At 37.8% G+C, this 20,983-nt stretch overlaps 1 protein-coding gene across 1 annotated transcript in view; it reads left to right on the top strand.

The window, feature by feature from the left end:
• The window catches only part of NELL2 (neural EGFL like 2), a 334,186-nt gene extending 315,168 nt beyond the window's left edge, over window positions 1-19,018 (top strand). Inside the window, exons 17-20 of the mRNA XM_063446945.1 lie at window positions 10,341-10,534; window positions 11,624-11,800; window positions 13,072-13,296; window positions 17,430-19,018. Of these exons, the coding sequence (XP_063303015.1) occupies window positions 10,341-10,534; window positions 11,624-11,800; window positions 13,072-13,296; window positions 17,430-17,480 (647 nt within the window). The 3' untranslated portion in view covers window positions 17,481-19,018. The remainder of the gene's footprint in view (window positions 1-10,340; window positions 10,535-11,623; window positions 11,801-13,071; window positions 13,297-17,429) is intronic.
• The last annotated feature ends 1,965 nt before the right edge of the window (window positions 19,019-20,983 follow it).

Raw genomic sequence — 20,983 nt, 5'->3', positions numbered from 1 at the left:
TACACTACTGTCTAAGGGTAATCTTAGTAGGATGGAGTGTGTAGAACCTATAGGTCAATTCAGGATCATGGAAAGTAGATTGGGAAAATCAAGAGTTTTCTTCTGGTCCTTAAACTTTTACATACCTGACAAAGACGAACATTGTGGGAAACAATGTCTACAGGACTCCCAGAAGAAAATATCCAAAAACACAACATAAAACCCGGCACTGGAACTCAAGCTTGAAACTAAACACAAAGGTAGAGATGAAACAAGAGATGTGACACAGAACCAGCGTTATGATGAATGGCTTGAAGTCTAATTGAGAGAGCAGGTGTCTTTATTTCCATATGGTCCAGACAATCCCGTACATTCATCTACAGTTAACCTAGATATGTCAATCTTCAGTCTATGACAAATGCAAATTCATTGCTTTCATAAAGAGCATTTTTGGTGCAAAGCAGCAAAGGTGAATCAATCACAATAGAAACAAAAATATTTTTTCCTGCCGATGTCTCAACATTTAGAAATGTGTTTGAAATTGTTGCCTTTTACTGAGGGATAGCCAATGTTAATGGCACGCTAACCTCGACCTACCAAAGAGGACTATTTTCCTTTTTAAAGAGGAAAGAAGCAGACTGTTGATTATTGAAAGGTTAAGGAATTCAAACCTGATCACAACACTTCTATATGTTGATTCAGATAAGCATTTTATCACTGAACAAATTAGAGACCTCTTCCACACAGCGGGGGTGAAACAGAGGACAGGATGATTAAAATCAGTCTATAAAAGACATATTTCACTCTGAAAAATATCTTATTATGACCTAAAAGTCAGAGGTTGTCTATAGTTGGGTGATGCATTGATTTTTCATGCTAATGAGATGCCTAGAAGTGCATTTTCTGGTTTCCTAATTTGCCTGGTCAGACATTTTTTTTAAAGACCTATTCGTATCCCAAGAGGTTCAATAAATCATCTATGGCAGTTTTATTTCTTTTACTATATAATACATAGCGTGACAGTGTTATTTCGGTCTGTGCTGTTAAGATGACCTGGATTCAACTGTTAACTCTCATCTGTTAATATATCTGCCTGCGTATAACTTGCACATGCTGGCGTTCCTGATAAACTGGCAAAACCTTCATACAGCATAGTATCTAAATCAAGCGCCCTGTGTAAAATCCCTGTTAAATGGATTCATTATTGCTCCTTGCTGATATAAATGTTAAGATCATTCATATTGATTTAATAAAAAAAGAAAAAAATTACAGATTTGGTCATGAACGCACAAATCCGTAGGTAATCTAAAATAACATCATCTGATATGATAGTAACTTGAAAGTGTGTTCTGTAGAGGCCTTTCTTGGCATATTGCAAAGCAATACTAGGCATTAAGGTGTTACTGATTTGCCTATAAATGGAAATAGTTTAAAACAAGATTTACAACCGATTATTAGTGTCATTGAATCAAGATAACGTAAGTGTAGCTGTAAACTGTAATTTTTACTCTGCTAGTTTTCGGTTGTAATTGAATCGTAATGTTTAAACCATCATTAGACTGTATTTGCCCTAGGTTGAGCCAATCACAGCCGGGTATTTCTAGGTTGAAATTAGCTTCTAGAATTCCACCGAGCAGGAGAGAGGAAGTTGAATGTTTGAACTGCAAGACGATACATTAGGCTCACCGTGGTCAAAGAGAAATTGTAGGAAACACAGATTGATTTTCAGCATTTTATTCTAGTTTAAAAAAAAACAGAAACAATAAAAAATTATCAACCAGGTGATGCATGTAAAACATATGATGTCCGACACACTTTATTTAGAATATGTATAATAGTAAGAGTCAGTAGTTCTGTAATAGTTCATAGAGCAACAAAATGTGAAACTCAGAAATGTGTCAACAACATGTTACTTTTATGTCTTAGACAGATAATTATGATGAACTATGATTTTCAGTTACCAATTTAACTGGTGATATCTTCCCCTCCTTATGGTTAGCATTGCATTTTGGAAGATTACAATTGTCAAATAACACCTTCCAATTTACATGCTAATATAATCAAGGGAATTGTCCATTTTTTTTTACAATGTATATTTGTTGACAGCATTTTGACTAAATTCAGTATGGTTACTGAGTAACAATAATGATTAAAGGGAATCCAGTCTAACATTCACAACTCCTTTTCCTGGCTAATCATGGCTGCATATACACATGGGTTAGCTCCTCCCCTACAGCCGATAGGACAGGAAAACCACCAAGGTTTTAAAAGGAGGCTCCATCCCTAAGGTCCTCAGTCTTTTTCCTGTCCTACAGCCCTTAGGATGTGAGCAATTTGCTCCCTTTACTTACGGACATGTATGTTTTTTTTATCTTCATTACTTTATTTGCCTGTTTTACTGTAGTACATTATGCAGTTGTGCTTTTATGCTGTGATGCATTTAAGCTTCGATATCTTTAAACTAGTGCATTATTTTTAAGATTGTGGTACATTATGCGGTTGTGCTTTTGCTAGGAAGCATTTAAGCTGTGTGGCATTTAAAACTTTCATTTAAATTTGCATTTAATACTGTTGCATGTAATACCGCAAGTCATTGGAAACTGCTGTACATTTGGAAAACTGCAGTGCATTTGAAGACTGATATATTTTAAAACTGTGATACACTTTGAAAACTGTGTTGCCTTTACTATCTTGAGGCCTTTAGACTGTGGTGCCTTTAAACTTTGATTTTTTGCACATGGTTGCCTTTTCAACTCCCTTGCAGGCACTTTTGTTATCTATTTTGCTTCCCCTCGGTCCCAGTGATTTATTCCCAGCCCCCTGGGTGTTTAGGGGCCATGTAGGCTTCAGACAGAGTCCTCCCTGGTCTCTACACAGCAAACACTCGGAATAGGCCCACATGTGTGCAGTTTGTGCCTTATTGGGCCTAATACAGATGACTTGCATTGTGGGAATACAAGTTGTGGCAGCCATCTTGGATAAGGGCAATTGCCAGAAAGTGCCTAAAATAAAGGGAAAATTACAGTAAACATACCACACTTATTTGGTAAGTATTTGCAGGGTCTCCAGACATGGATAAGTGCTGTCTTCAGCCTGTTTTAAAGCTGTTTCGCTGGTTTCTTATAGAATTTAACAGTGCACATTTTTTCTTAATACTTTACCACAGGTAATATTTAGTTATTATTATTTGTCAGGTGTCTGATTCTTCACCAGGATCTGGTTATGAGGAGAAAACAGTGGAAGGAATCGGTTATGCACTGACTTCCTCCAGAAGGTTGTCGCTTCAGCATGACCTATCACTGTGCAGCCACATGACATGCGGGCAGGGCTTACAAAGTAAGTTCCAGAGGCCTTAGGGGTAAGAAAAGAGGCCAAGCTTTACCCTGTGGAGGAAGTTATTTCCAACCCCAGAACTACACCACCTAAGTTGCACACTTATGGATCATAGGTGGGCGCAGACCTGTCCAAAATGTTATACCTACCATTGCAGGAGGCCAGCCAGCTGTGACTTCCGCTTCTGTTTCTACAAACATGAAATATGTGATTAAAGATCTAAAGGCTACTATGGAGAGAGATATTAAAAGCCAAGATTGAAGAGGCAGTCTGAGGTTGCAACTGACTTCTTCACAGAAACTTCCCTAGATGTAACTAGGATTTTCTCTGGATCAAATGGCTTTATCTATAGCAGCTAAGAAAGCATTATGGTTCTATTTCTGGGATGATGACTCATCCTCCAAGTCTGCCCTCTACACCATTCTATTTGAAGGGGTGGTGCTTTTTGGGAAAACTTTGGATAATTCCGTTAAAAAGGCGAATGAGGGCTGCAAGATATTGGTACCTTAGGATGGAAGTTCCAAGGATCCCAGCTCCTCATAGTCTGACCGGAGAACCTCCAGTGACCAGTATTTCTGAGATACATGGAGCTACTGGCCCTGCAGGGAATACTCCAGAGGTGACTCATGGCAGTTGGTAAACCTGCCTTTCAAGGTTCTAATGGAGCTATAACGCAGTCGTTTTGCTCTTCAGCAATGAACATATCTCCTCCAGTACTAGGAGCCTCATTTTTCTGATCACACATACCTGGGCTCGTCATACTCTGGAGGCTTGAGTGGTATCCATGGTCCAGATTGAAATAGACTGGAGTTTTTTCTTAACGGGCACAGGAGTCTCCATGCCAACAGGCCAATGAATCAAAAGGTAAAGCACTGAAGGAAGAAGCCTTCTGGACGAAGAGGTGATTTTTTTTTTAGGTCCCAGAACCAGAGCAGTTCCAGGGACAAGTTTCGCCTCTCTTCTGGTGCTAAGAGGAAAAGCACATGAAAGCCTACACTGGGCATAAGAGGGGCCAACAAGAGGCTGAATGTCAGAGTCTTCGGGATGGAGTCAATCAGATCCATATCTCAAGCAATCTGGAAGGATAATTTCCTTACCTCTATATATCTCAAGGATGCTTACTTTCAGTCCAATCTGCAGATATCTTCGGCATTAGCTCAGAAGAGAACCTACCATTTGGCCTCAATGTGGCCCCAAGAATCTTTATATGTGCTTATAGTGTTATTGAGAATCCAGAACTCCACCTGGTTCCATTATCTGGAGGATCTAAATCTGATAGCCTTAAACCCTCAGAAGGCAGGCACACAGAGGTATATAGTTATTTCATAACTCCTAAAGTTTGGCTGCTTGATGAATATCAAGAAAAGCGGTTTCAGACCAGCTCAGTGGTTGACATTCCCAAGTGGAAGATTCTATGCTCTGCTTTTCCCTATCTCGGGAACAGTTCCACAGATTGAAAAGATTTTCTCTCCCAGTTTCTTCATTTCTGCTTGGTAACAGCAAGAAAATAGATGCAACTACTAGGAATCCTGGCTTCCACTAGCAGACTTGTCAGATGGGCCCAATGGCATCTCTGGATTCCTTACAGATCCTTCCTATCTTGGTCTAACAAGAGAGAGATTATTGGAGCCAGCCACTTACTATGTCCCCATCAGTGGAGTTACACCTTACCCTGGCAGCTGAAAGAGGGATTAGATCTCTGAATTTCCAGTGAACGGAACCTCATTGGTCGATTATTAGCTTGAATTCCAGTTTTTATAAGATTGGTTGCACAGTGTTCGGACCATGTTGCACAATATTTCCATTAATTTGTATGGAACCAAGTCATTTTCAAGGTTCTTCTTCACTTCAGAGGCTTGCTGAAGAATGAGTGGGTCCAAATTTGCTCAAATATCAATGCAACTGTATCCTATATCTACCAAGATGGGTCTCACAGATACGTATTGATGGAATTCCAGACCATAATGATCAGGGCACAGAAGAACAACCAGTGGCTTAGAATACAATGGCTGTTTGCTGGAGCCGAATAACTGTGGACAAGGTGGATTGGCAACCATGTCCTGACGTATCCTCAGGGTTGGCGCAGATTGTCTGATACCCTACATAGATCTGATGGGCATTTCTTAGACCTACCAGGTCCAGAAGTATTTTTCATGCTAGGACCAGAATGCTCAGGTTCAGGATACACTGACTCAAATTTTGAATTTTAGTGTGATGTACATATTTTCCTGTTTTCGACTTTCCTAAAAAGGCAATGCAAAAGGTGACAGTGGAAGACAGTGTCGACTCTAATTCCTATGATGAATAAGATGATTCTGGAACCTCCAAGGGAAATTCCTGTACATCCAGACCTATTACAAGGCCCCATGACACACCAGGATCCTCAAGTTCTGGTGTTGATGCGGGAGTCCATATTAGTATAGGCATCCCTGAGACGGTCATTGAGATCCTCTTACAATCCTATAACGGCTTTACTAAGCTTGACATGCTTTTGTCTGTTGGAATTACTCCTTGTTCAGGCCTTGAAAGGTTCTGTGTTATAACACTCTAGAGGAGCACTTAGCTGCACTTTGCTTCATATAGGCATTGATTGAAATCATGCCTCCACTGAGTGTGGTGAAGCGAATATGTGACGTACCACTGGTCTCACGGGCCCTGACTGAACCATTATTCAAAACCTCTAGAAGGAGCTTCCATGGTGGTAGCACAGAAAGTGCTTGTGGCTGGTACCCCAGCAAGGAAAATGGGTGAACTCCAGGCTTGATCCTGTGAATCCCCTTTCTCTACTCTTTCAACAGATATGGTCGTCTTGCATTTGGCACCTGAAGATCCTGCCTATGGTGAATGCTTATCTATGTCATTCTCTACCTGTACTGAAGGGTACCGATTGAGCGTTGATGCCCCTGGTGCTTTGCTTCATGTAAGCAACAATTGAACTCAAGCCTCCGCTGAGAGTGTTGAAACCAATGTGACGTACCACTGGTCTCACAGACTGAACTTCTAGCAGGAGCTTCCATGATGTTAGCCCAGACGTTGCTGTTGCTGATGACTGGTACCTCAGCAAGGTGAATGTGTGCACTTAGCTGCACTTTGCTTCATATAGGCATTGAATGAAATCATGCCTCCACTGAGTGTGGTGAAGCCAATATGTGACGTAGCACTGGTCTCACGGGCCCGGACTGAACCATTATTGAACGTGCTGGTGGCTGGTACCCCAGCAAGGAAAATGGGTGAACTCCAGGCTTGATCCTGTGTACCCCCATTCACTGAATTTCAACAGGATATGGTTGTCTTGCATGTAGCACCAGAGATCCTGCCTAAAGTGAGAGCCTTTCAATGCCATTCTCTACCTGTACCAAAGGATTTGGGGCATTCTCCACTAGTACATTCTCCACTAGTACAGCATCTCGTTGGCTTCCATGGCAATGGTCTCTGCTGAAACTTTGTAAAGTTGGCATTTGGACCTCTTTGAACTAGTTTGTCCTGCATTTCATTTGGACATTGAAGCAATTAATGAGGCACAATTTGGACGTCACGTCCGTTCTCTACCTGTGCTGGAGGGTATCAGGGCACTCTCCTCTCATGCTGTTGCAGCATCATGGGTTGCCATGGCAATGGTTTCTGCTGACACTTTTTGTAAGCTAGCATTTGAACCTCTTTAGACACGTTTGTCTGGCATTTCATACTGTTCGTTAAAACAGTCTATGATGCACAATTTGGTACTCAAGTACTTAACTCAGTTCATTCTTCTATCTATGTTGAATTATTCTGATTATTTGATTGGCTATTCTGTCCCTCCCTTTGTAAGCTTGGGTATTCCCCATGTGTATATGCTGCCATGATTAGCCAGGAAAGTGGAAAATGTATTCATACTTACCGTAATTTTCTTTTCCTGGCTATTATTCATGGCAGCATATACTTCCCACCCATTAATGTCTCTATTTATGTACTGTAGAGCTTGTAAACTGACTGAGGACCTTAGGGATGGAGCCTCCTTTTAAAACCTTGGTGCTTTTCCTGTCCTATCGGCTGTAGGGGAGGAGCTAACCCATGTGTATATACTGCCATGAATAATAGCCAGGAAAAGAAAATTACGGTAAGTATGAATAAATTTTCCACTTTCCTGGCTAATCATGGCAGCATATACACATGGGGAATACCCAAGCTTACAAAGGGAGGGACAGAATAGCCAATCAAATAATCACGACAGAATCACCAATCAAATTACGGTAAGTATGAATACATTTTCCACTTTTTATTTTAACTATCATGAAAAATAATTGCGCGTTAACAAAACTTTGTATAAAGATTTTGTAAATACTTATTTTTTAAACATCTTTTTCTGAGTTATCAATATTCAGAACAATCTCATACTGAGCAGTACAAACAGCAGTAACCCTAGGATTCCTTTTCTCTCTGTTTTCTCCTCTGGGGGTTATGTTTGGCCTGGTTACTTTCTTAAGCGGTATCTGAACTGTGTACATACAATTATCAGCAAAGAAATTAAAACCACATGCCTAATACCGTGAAGGTCCCCTTCAAATTACCAAAACAACTCTGATGCATCAAGGCATAGACTCCACAAAGCCTATGAATGTGTCCTGTGGTATCTGGCACCAAGGCATTAGCAGCAGATCCTTTACATTGTGAGGTGAGACCTCCATGGATCGGATTTGTTGTTAAAGCCCATCCCACAGATTCTCAATCGGATCGAAATCTGGGGAATTTGAAGGCCAGTGTAACAATAAACCTGAACTTTTTTCATGTTCCTCTAACCATTCCTGAGTAATTTTTGCAGTGTGGCAGGGTGCATTACCCAGCTAAAAAAGGCCACTGCCATCAGGGAACATAATTGCCGTTAAGGGATGTATGTGGTACGTGTCAAAGTAACATACAGATGAATGCCAAGGCCCAAGGTTTTCCAGCAGAACATTGTATCCAATAGTGCATCCTGCTGCAATCTCTCCCCAAGGTATGTGACGCACAATCACCCGGCAACCTTCTTCCAGTGCTCTATGGTCCAGTTCTGATGCTCATGTCTCCATTGAAGGTGCTTTTGGTGATGAACAGGGATCATCATGGGCATGCTGACCGCTCTGCGACCACATAGCCCCATATGCAGCATACTGCAATGCACTGCATGTTCTGACTTTCTGTCATGGCCAGGATAACGTTTTTCAGCAATTTGAGCTACATTAGCTCTGCTGTATGATCAAACCAGCCTTCACTCCCCACATGCATCAATGAACCTTTGCCGCCCATGACCCTGACACCGGTTCACTGGTTTTCCTTCCACTACATACTGGAAACACCCCACAAGACTTGCCATTCTGGAGACGCTTTGACCCAGTAGTCTATCCATCCTTATTTGGCCCTTGTCGAAGTCACTCAGAGCAATATACAGATAAGAAAGAAAACTTTTAGAATAGGACATGGCTAGAAAACATAAAGGCTTTTGCATCTTTTGAGAATTCGGTATGTAAAAAAAAAAGTACCGTATATACTCGTGTATAAGTCGATCTCATGTATAAGTCGAGTGCAGTTTTGTGACCAACAATTGTGAAATATGCTATGCCTCGTGGATAAGTCGAGGGTAAAACTTGGGGCTATGAAATTCTGTGATTTTTATAATTATATACATACACACTCATACAAACACACACTCTGCATTATATACACACACACTCATACAAACACACACACACTCTGCATTATATATACACACACTCATACAAACACACACTCTGCATTATATAAACACACTCTGTGTGTTTGTGTGAATGCAGAGTGTGTGTTTGTATGAGTGTGTGTGTATATAATGCAGAGTGTGTGTGTGTAGTGTGTGGGGGGAGGGCATTTTTATTATTTTACATTTTTTTATTTAAATATTCTAATTTTTTTATTTTAATAGTATAATTATTTTTTATTTTAATATTTTTTTATTACATTTTTACATTTTATTTTATTATTATTTTTTTATTATTAAATTTTTTTTTTGTCCCTGGTGGTCCAGTGGTGTGTACTGTGCAGGAGGGGGGTTGGCAGGAAGCGTTTACTTATCTTTCCTGCAGCTCCTGTCAGCTCCCTTCTCCTGCGTTCCGGTCAGCTCCCCTGTAAGTCTCGCGATCTGCGTGCCGCGCGGAGCGTTGCCACGGTAACCTGTGGGAACGCTCTGACTCCGCGGCTCTTGCGAGATTTACAGGGGAGCTGACCAGAATGCAGGAGAATGGAGCTGCAGGAAAGGTAAGTAAATGCTTCCTGCCAGCCCCCAACAGGACCGCCGGGCTTGTAATGAGCCCGGCGGTCCTAGTCTGTATTATGGCAATGTAAGTTGCCATAATACAGACATTGACTCAAGTATAAGTCGAGTGGGGGTTTTTCAGCACAAAAAATGTGCGGAAAAACTAGACTTATACTCGAGTATATATGGTATATTATTATATTATCAAATACATTAAAGTTTTGTTGAGTTCATTTAATAATTATGGGATTTAAAATTCTAAATGGGATTCTAAATGCAGGACATCAAGTAAAAATATATATGCAATAAAAAAATCACCCCCTCCCCACCAAAAATGAAATAAAATAAATACATGTAATGTATTGCTTGCTGCAAATCTCCAACTTCTGCAGTAAGCTCTGTTCAGAAATTGAAGTGGCCCATCCAATCATGAATTTCTATAGCAGGTCCTGAGCTTATTTACAAGAAAAACAAATCTAAATTAAATAAGGAAAATAACAGCTAGTATAGGGTTTTCCAGAGTGCCCCTTTGTTAGCCATATCTAAAATGAGTCTATAAAACCAGTTTTCCAGCACTCTCATACTAAATGCAATCTGCTCTGTACATGTCTTTTCTTAATTGAATCGTAGTTTACAAAGATCCATTATGGTACATAATTAATTCAGATATATATTCTCAGATAATAAAATTTATTAGATAGAAAACAATAGATTTTTAGCTATTTATGTACCTTGAAATAGAAAAGGGCAGCTCAAATTGATTATCTCTATATGATGCCTTTTCCAGACATTGATGAATGTGTTACGGGGAGGCACAGCTGCAGTAATGACACCGTTTGCTTCAATCTGGATGGGGGTTTTGACTGCCGGTGTCCTCACGGAAGAAACTGCACAGGTGATTGTGTACACGAAGGGAAAATCAAACACAATGGTCAGATATGGGTGTTGGACAGTGATCGTTGCTCTGTCTGCTCTTGTCAGGTAAGTCAATTTTTCTATTTAACTCAAATTTAAATTGTTATAAATCACTTTAATGACTATAAATGATTTGTGGTTATCAGGGGCAAGCCAAGGGTCACTGACTCCCAGGTGCAGGAATTGCCAGTGCTGTACATTGGTGTAGATAAATTACTCTTTCTTCATCGTAAATATGGGAAAAGGGAGGTGGATGATGGGTAGGATGTGAAAGGATCGGGAGAATATGGCAATGGGTAGGCATATAATTGACTGAATGAATATTATCGGGTTGGTAGATATACAACTATAATATGTAAGCTGTAAAGAGAATCCACAGAAGTTAGAGATGTACATGGCTTTTCACTTTCAATTCTCATTTTAGTAAATAACCCAGATAGTAAATTAGAAATGCACTCACTAGTAAACCACTCAAAGTAGCTCACTCTTACTGGGGACTGTCTTACTTATTGTAGCTTACTCTTACATGCCTGGTTTGGACCTAAGGTCACCGAGTCCATGACCATGTGGCGACAAGCAGGACAGGGCCAGCACTTTCCCCTAACAGCTGTCATTTCGCATCTAGGTTTTTTTTTCTCTCTTTTAGCCTGGTGCCGATTGATTTGACAGGCACCATATCAATCAGCATGGCCCCAGGCTGCCTTCTGTAATTATTCCCATGACAGAGGTGCAATGGCACACGAGACATCAGTAGTGGTGCCCACTCCAAGCCTGTACGAGTCCTTCACTTTAAAGGAATCTCCCCCTCCACAGCCTTTATCCTTGCACTACAGGTGCCATTTCTCCATACACATAACAAGACCGTCTACCACCAATACACACAACAGTCCCTATTCCTACCAAACACATACTACAGCCCCTAACCCATGTATACATAAGCTACAACTCCAATTTACCACAATTTGTTTTTATTTTTCATTAATTTATTCATTTTCACTATTAACTTGTTTTGCACGTCTTAATACATTGTCTTTATAATAAGTCAGTAATGATACTGATAATTGTCTATAAAAAGAGGTCAACTCTAGTCCACTTTATAGAATTTATGTAAAAAAAAAAAAAAATTAAAATCCATGTCTGTTCTTGTTGCTGCAGGTTGGCTTAGTGATGTGCCGTCGCATGGTTTGTGATTGTGAAAACCCCACTGTTGACCTGTTCTGTTGTCCTGAATGTGACCCAAGGCTCACCAGTCAATGTCTGCATCAAAGTGGAGAAATCACATATAAAAGTGGAGACACTTGGGTGCAAAACTGTCAGCAATGCAGATGCTTGGTAAGTCAAAATACTTTCCATAACAGAGAACTTCTATCCATATTTTGCATATTTGCACTTAAAACACAAATTAAAACATTTTCTTCTTTTAGTTTAGTTTACAAATATTGAATAATCCAGACTAACATCCTTTCTTGCATATCTTTTGTTTTCCTGCTCTGACTCACACTAGTCTTAATTGTTTTATTATTATAAAAAGTGCAGCATTTCTCATGTTCTCGTTTTATGCTACATCTGTGATGTTAATTACCTGATATAGTCTTGCTAAAATGTCTATGCAAGCTCGTATGTCTAACTATGCACACCTAAAATAAAGAGAGTAAAATTAAAAAAAAGAACCCAAGGTTACAACTAAGTTGTTTATCTTCCAGTCTTCCGCTATGTCAAATATATTTAAAAAGTATTATTACACACTATAGTCAGTTTTAAAGTGTCTAAGGATATTAAAAAAAAATGTTCAGATTACATAGCTACTTAAAGGGACACTGTAGGCACCCAGACCACTTCAGCTAATTGAAGTGGTCTGGGTGCAAACTCCCATCACCCTTAACCCTGCAGTGGTATTTTTTGCCGTTTTTATAAACTGAAATAATTACCTCTGGGGTTTAACTCCTCCTCTAGTGGCTGTCTCCCAGACAGCCACTAGAGGGACTTCCGGAATTGAAATGGACTTTTGGTCTGTTATCTGACACTAGACGTCCTCACCCACTGCACGAGGACCTCTGGTGCCAGATTGAGCAATGCTTTCCTATGGGGAGATCCCAATGTGAGCACGGCCATTGCTGCGCATGCGCATGAGGTCTCCCTCGCCGGCGGACGTCGGCAGGGGAGGAGCGTGGGCGGAGCTGAGCCAGCACCAAGGGATGTCAGTGTTGCCCAGGTAAGTGACTGGAGGGGTTATTAATACCTTCAGTGCTGCGGGAGGGGGCCTTGACAGAGGGGGAAGCTATAGTGCCAGGAAAACGGGTTTGTTTTCCTGGCGCTATAGTTTCCCTTTAAAACAAAGAGTAAACATTAATAACACTTTATAATGATAAAAAAAAATGATTAATTTTACAATAATTTCAGAATACAGTATAGAGTTCTTTCAATGTAATATTTAACTAATGTTGACACCAGAGAACATTATTTTATGTCAATTTATCCTGAAACCAAATAAGAAGTTACTGTAATTATTTTACTAATGTAAAATATGGACACAACACACAAATAATGCATTAAATTTTTAAAAATAAATAATTGTACATGTATGTCTGTTGTAATTTCTCTAGCAAGGAGAAGTTGACTGTTGGCCCTTGTCATGCCCAGATGTGGAGTGTGAATTTAGCGCAGTCCCTGAGAGTGAGTGCTGCCCTCGCTGCATCAGTGACCCTTGCCAAGCTGACATCATACGCAATGACATCACAAAGACTTGTGTAGATGAAACAAATGTGGTTCGCTTTACGGGTTCCTCTTGGATTAAACATGGTACAGAGTGCACCCTCTGTCAGTGCAAGGTAATGCATATTTTAGCAGTTTTGGGATTCTGTAACTACTATTAAAGTTCTAGTCTCGGCAGATCAAATTTTACGTTAAAATCGTAATTCTCTCCTTGTAATTCTCTCCTACATGAGGTAGTTTAATAATCAGGACTAAAAAGTGAATATATTTGAGTGGTTTTTTGTTTTGTTTGTTTTTGTGTCACTAGTTGTGTTGAAAATATTGTAAAATGTGTTTTTTTATATTTTTATATTTAAAAAAAATAAATATATATATATATATATATATATATATATATATATATAATACAAAAAATGCACCCAAAATATCAAATGTTGACATCTGGAGATGGATTATAAGATTTTACCTTTTACAATAAATAGCAATTTATTAAACAAATAATTAATAAAATCTAAATAACCGGTCTACTGGACCCTATTTTAATAGGAGGAGTATAGTGGAATGTCCATCATACCCTCACATATATGACCATGTTGCAAGAATTAATTAAAAGTACATTAGGTACTTGGGTTTATTTTCTTAATCAACCTGCCCACCTCCCCGGCATCAGTGATTGGGACCATGTTGGGGACAGTCGTGTTGGAACCATGGGACCACTGTTTAAGTTTACTTATTTATTTTCTAAATGCTGACCAACCAACGGACCAACATTTTACCATTTAAAGTTTTTGGTAAATAGCTTCATCCGTGTGAATGCCAGCGAAATTGCCTGGTTTGGGCCAATAACCTTGTTAGATAATTTAGTAAAATATCTCAAATGTGTTTCTAACTAGGATAATTTGACTTTAATCTTTTCAATTTGGCTGTCAATTCACCACATTCTACAGTTGACTGAATAAACCCACATTATTAGCTGTTTTACACATATATTTTTTAAGAAGCCATACATATTTAGTGGCCACCATTAGTGACTCATTGTTACCCAATTATAGACTTCCAATATGTCTTTTTTTTTATATATATTTACTTTAATTTTATAGGTAATGTGATAGTTCAGACATTTTTTTTTCTAAAACGAGAAGAATTTTGTATCAAATGAAGGCAACATTTCTATTTATTTTATAAATAATTAAAACAAACCAATCCATTGTACATTCTAACGCCAAAGACCAATATTAGACAATGTGTGTAAAAGCAAACATTCAGACGCCGCTAACAGGTACATATGACAATTCAAGATTAAGTTGCAAGTGTACTATGGAGAATTAAAAAGGAACGAATACTGCACTTGTGCCCTATTTAATAGATTTTACTACAGTATCTCAGAGTACCCCTTCTTTTAGCTGTTCTCTTTAATATTCAACAAATAATTTACTGATGCATGCAGGAAGAAAATGAATACAAAGCAACAAGAAATTGATTCCTGGGACAAGCTCATATGATATATGCCATTTCGTTCCTTCATGTTTTATACATTAGCATAGATAGTATTTTAATGACTGCACTATCCTGGGTATTAAAACATCAATCTAATCAAATGAATAATTAGCTTTCATTTCTAATCTTTTTCACTGTATGGCTAGATGTCATGTTAAAAAAAAACATTTTTTCCATTCTAGATTATTACGGTTTTCTTCATACTTCCATGTTCTTTAGAGAACAATGAATCTGTTTTTTGGTGTATGTTTTTATCAGGGTAAATGACCTTTTAGTTCACAGTACCTTTTGCTGCACTCAGGCTCAGCTACATCACAGGCTCGGGTACATCACAGGCTCAGGTACAGCTGTGATGTACCTTTATCGCAGCCTTGATAATGCTTGCAAGGATTCAGCGTTTCTTTACATAAGTCTTAGAAAACAAATATTACTTTGGCTTGTTAGAAGAAATGTATTCACTTTCTTAGCTGGAAGGCAGAATTACAATTATTTACACTTACAAACATAATTACGAAAATATAGTTTAGTGTTTGATATTTCTTTTAGCCTGGATTGATTTATATTAGTTTATTTTTTGTTTTTATTAATTTTTTATTTAAAAGTATATTATAGGGACACTATATTCACCAAAACAACTTTGGCTTAACCCCTTAAGGACACATGACGTGTGTGATATGTCATGATTCCCTTTTATTCCAGAGGTTTGGTCCTTAAGGGATTAATGAAGCAGTTTTGGTGTATAGATCATGCATCTGCAATCTCACTGCTCAATTATCTGCTATCTATCACTTTGTTTATAAAGCTCTTGCCATGCCTCCCTGCATGTGACTTGCACAGTCTTCCTAAACATTTCCTGTAAAACGATAGCTAAGGTTTAGACTTCCTTTATTGATCATTCTGTTTATTTTAGAATGTATTATCTCCTGCTCTGTAACCGTCTGCTGGACCCTGCCAGAGCCTCATGTATGTAATTAAAGTTTATTTTACAGAGCAGGATAATAAACATTTTAAAGTAAGTTAACATCTGACTGAAAATGAAACCATGGTGTTTTTATGCAGTCTGTGTGAGTCATAGCCAGGGGAGGTGTGGCTAGCGCGGCATAAACAGAAACAAAAGTGATTTAACTCCTAAATGGCAGAAACTTGAGCAGTGAGACTGCAGGGGTGTGATCTATACACTAAAACCACCTAATTAAGCTGAAGTTGTTTTGGTGACTAGTGTCTTTTTAAACACAGCCAATTAAATGGACACGTCAGGCAAAATTTATTGTAGTGGTTATGGTGCTACGACACTGTCCGTGCAATCTTACCTTTCCAAACCGTGCTATTTCCTTTGTTTTCTAATATTTGCTAAGTGTCCAGACTCTATTATCCTAACCTTGATATAATTTGGGGAAGCACTACCCCATTGGACCATCCCAATATTTGCGTTATAGAAAAATGCACTGTGCTGCTCAAACAATGCCAATCCTAACAGATATACTGGAGCCTTGCTGTGAGCACACAAGAATAACAAGGCAAGGATTTGAAAGGTAAGTCGGCAGGTGCAACTCTTACTACCATAACCACTGGAAAGAGTAGCAGTTGTTATGGTGCTTGAAGTGTCCCTCTGAAAAATGAATAGCAGAGAGGAACGTGAATGAAATATATCTAATATGATTAAAGTCGTTGGATCACAAAATATATTTTTATAGTATTTCTAATTCACAAAATTCTTTTTTTTCTGAAATATTTCCAGAAGAATAGATACAAGTTGCGGAGGGAACTAGATCGAGCAAAGCTCTTGTGTTTTGATACAGGAGTTGGTTTTAATTTGTTTTCTGAAACAAGCGAAACCTTTACAAAGCTCCCGCCCTCAACGCTAGGGCATTCCACTCTAAATCTCCTTCTGTATATAAACTCTCAATTCACCATTTATTTCTGTGTCATCATCAACTGAATCCATTCTTCCAGCCTGCTGAGCTTTCACTCACTAAAATACTAAAACAGAGCAGTAGTCAACAGAAGGTGAAAATATGTTTGAAACATATCAATTTGAAACAGATATATGGAACACAATCTCTTTCCTGAGTCTTAGACCTGGAAAAGGTTCTTGAAGTTCCAACAGTCCGCCCGGTAAATATTCTGTTACCACAATAACATTAATAACAAAAGGGTTTGTGGGTCCTCAGTCCCCCACCCCAAGTAATTAACTACAAAATATGTGTTCTAAAATGGGATTTCCATAAGCTGGAGGAGACAGTTGGAAGTGTTTATAAAAGAAAATTGCCTCGTATTAAAAATGAACAGGTAAAAAAAAATATAATTGATGGGAATTTATCAAAGCAAAATACGTGTTATTTTGGGTGCAAATTGCGAAATATTGAGAGAGATTCTAGTGTTTTCCATTGGACATCATTGAGCAGTAGCACCTGTTTGTGTCTTAATACATATCTCCCAATATTACATAAGGAGGATCTACATATAGTACATTAACATGCCTATCCTACAGGTCCTTGTATTCTGCCCATTTAAATGCAGTATGGATTGATATATGTTTAATGCATTCCAGTGTTGCAATGTTGTATCTTGGTGAAAGAAAAGAAGATATATACATGTGTATCAACCATACATAATTTTTTTTTTTTTTTTTAATTGTGAACACAAATGGCGCTTTTAACTGGATGTTTATTAAAATAGCATACAAAAACATAATAAATACAGACGTTTTTTCATCTGAAAATTATCAAAAAGTTTTTCTTTTTCTCCCCAGAACGGTCACGTCTGTTGCTCAGTGGATCCTCAGTGCCTTCAGGAGCTGTGATTGGAATTACTAACTCCACCGGAAGGTTTATAGAAAAATAATGTTTTCACACTAAAAAAAAAAAAACTTACACCAAAAATACATAACATTTATAGAATCATAGAAATTAAACAGTATTTCCTAAACTATCAAAAAGATCATTGTGCCCACAATGAATGGAAAACAAAATAAAGCAAGAGAAGAAATAAAACATTCGAGCTATGAGAAATATCGAAAAAAAATTTATTGTACTAAGGCCAAATATACATCAGTTATTGCTGATCATTTTGTGTACAATACTCAACTGGAATACAGAACGATTATTGGGCAGATTTTTAAAATCATGAAAATCAATAAATCAGTCAAATGTTGTAAAAGTACTGTACCAGTTTTGGTTTGGGTATAAATTTAGCTCAAAGGGAAGTTGTCACCAATTCAGATTTTATATAGATATTGTATATACACTTCTATACACTTGCATATATACGATTCATATCTCATTGAAGCCATTCTACCTTGCCTTGTATCTGTGGTGGAATAAAGACACAGCATGGGACAGGGGGAGATAAATGTATTTATGTATACGCACACAAACACACACATATACATAATACATTTTATACATTAGATATTCATACCCTTCTCATCATGTGATAGTCATCAAAATATAATAAATTACGAATGAATGCACTCTTCTTCCTAAACAATAACAACAATTATTGCTGTCTCAAATGTCACTGATATAATTTGTCCAAAATCTAAAAAGAATAATAATTGAAAATGAAATTAAATTAAATTTCTTAGCTGTAGTTAATTCTATATTACCTATTGGTTACTACCACCGGTTTGTTCATTTAGACATTTTTCTAGCGGAGAGTCGTGGCAACTTGAGTACCAACCACAAATAAAATGCCAAAACAATTGAATTGCCAAAAATGATTCAGTAACTCATCTGAATTAAAAAAAAATTCAGTTTGGATATTTCAGCCTACATTTACCAAGCCAGTCACAACCAACAACCTGCTGTTTACTAAATACAGATTTTTTTTTCATCATTTTTATGAATTTTTAGTTTTCAAACAATTTGGCAAACCTTTAAGCAGTAACATCTAAAGAACCCCTAGTGTGCGTATGTATCATCCAGCTACCCTGAAAGAACGAGACCTGACAAAGGACCAACTGGCATTCAAAAACACAAATTGGCTGCAGTGGTTTACGCTCCGTTGAGTTAAAGTAAACAATTGATATTAACGTTTGAATTCATCGCTGTTACATTTTTATTTTTCACTGATTTTTTTCTGAGCTATTTTGTTACATATTGTAGAAAGTGTTTTGCAAAAAACAAAAAAAATCTAAATGATATCAATGTGATGTGTGTACATTTAATTCTTTGGTACACATTCGAAACAAAACCATTTATTTATGTCTTGGCATGGTGCAGAAGTAATGTTGGAATCAAGGCCACCGTTTTCTCTTTTATTGCATTTTTAAGTTCATGGTTGGATTTGTTTATGATTGTATTCTTGTGCAGATTCAAATAAATGTTTCTCTTACATACAGTTCTAGCTTTTTATTTTTTTAGTGAGATGATTTTATGCATCTTCTGCTTATTCGGTAAACTGACACTATCCCAAGAAGATGCATTCCTTGTTGTTTGTGTTTGACTTAATGCTAACATTAATTCACTACATAACTGCACGTCTTTACAAGATCTCACAAGCACTTTCTGCTCCAGGAAACAAATGCACAATTTAATCTGCTAAGGCTTTTGTTGGCCCAATAACTTTATTAGACCCTAAGCTTGAGTAATCAGTCAATAGTTCTCCTAGAATACATTTACTCTGCTTATTTGAGGGCTTTTATTATAAAGTCACACATGTGCATAACCAAAAAAATGAGTTATGCGTTTTGTTTAAGAAATTAATAATGCATCAAATTGTGGTAAAATAAAAAGCAATCTTATTTATTTCTCGTGTTTTTGTTTGCTGTAACCACAAATAAAAAGTTGAAAATTACATCATTATTTTTCAGAGCATTTAAGGCAGCCTGTATTTCATACAATGATTTAGATTCCAGGAATGCAATGACACACTATTTATATAGTGGAAATGTTTGTCACTGAAGCACATTCTGACATCCATCAAATCTAATAAATGTAGGCAAGATCAGACTTACATTATTTCCTAAGCTTTCAGAATATGAGATTCTGTGTGGATGTTATAGTCTGGATATAAGTGTAATCTTAACTGGAAGATGAGATTGCTGAATGCAAGTGTTCCATCGGTATGCCACCTGGGTGAAGCTCTAATATATTCTGCCACCTTAAAGCTGATACTCCATTTTAGAAGTAGGGTGGAACTTATAATATAGAACCATCTTATTCTCGGCTGCACTTTTGTTCAATGTTCTAAGCAGCCTGTCCTAGTTTTTTCAAGAATTCTTGAGGTTTTTGCAAACACACAGACAATCTGTATTTTTGCTAACCTACTTCTTTTTCACTTGATTTTTCTAAAAGTTTTATGCTGTCCTTGTCTGGTGTGATTCCTGGAAAAGATAGATAGAGGTATCCCCCCTACATCCTTGCTTGGCCAAATGCCCAGGAAGAACCAACTTTGTTGTCTAGTTATGACAGAGTATGATAAATCATTGTGTGCTTCACTTATAGCAAGATGTATTAATCTATTTTAAGTTGTTTTTTTTGGGGGGGAGGGGAGTTAGCTTTATTAATCATCATTTTGTGGTCATTTTGTAACCCGTATATAAAATGTGGTTGGGACCCTGCCACACAGCTAAATTGGTAAGGAATGGTTTGAGTAACATGTCAAAGAGTTCAAAGTGTTGCCTTGGCTTCCAAATTCCACAAATTTAAATCCTTTTGATAATTTGTGGGATATGCTGGAACAACAAATCTGATCCATGAAGGTCCCACCTCGCAACTTGCAGGACTTAAAGGATATGCTGCTAATGTCTTGGACCAGATACCATAGGACAAGTTCAGAGGTCTTGTGGAGTCCATGCCTTGACGCATCAGAGCTGTTTTGGATACGAAGTGGACCTACACAATATTAAGCAGGTGGTTTTAATGTTGTGGCTGATCAGTATATATGTGTGTGTGTATATATATATATATATATATATATATATACACACACACACACACACACACACACACTATTGGCCACCTAAGTATTCACACCTGTTGTAATGATTCCTCTGGTGCAAATAATGGCCCACACATCACACAATTACTTGTAAAGTCCATTTGTGTGCATGTTACACCTTTTCCTAGAAGATTCCACAGTTTGCCAAATAGCATATATAAACAAATAGCATCAGGTTAAAGAGTCCTGGATAAAGCTCCAAAGAAGAACCAATAAAGGATGGAATATAAAATAATATAGCCTAAATTGTGAAAACTCCCTAGAGCAGCGGTTTCTCATTACCCACCAACAGTCCAGGGTTTATGTATTTCCAATGGAGATACTGACAAAGCCTGACCGTTGGTGGGTCTTGAGGACTAGTTT

This window comes from Pelobates fuscus, chromosome 3, assembly GCF_036172605.1.
Source record: "Pelobates fuscus isolate aPelFus1 chromosome 3, aPelFus1.pri, whole genome shotgun sequence".
NCBI classification, from domain to species: domain Eukaryota; kingdom Metazoa; phylum Chordata; class Amphibia; order Anura; family Pelobatidae; genus Pelobates; species Pelobates fuscus.
The sequence above is the reverse complement of the archived record's forward strand: the minus strand, read 5'-3'. Positions and strand labels throughout refer to the sequence as shown.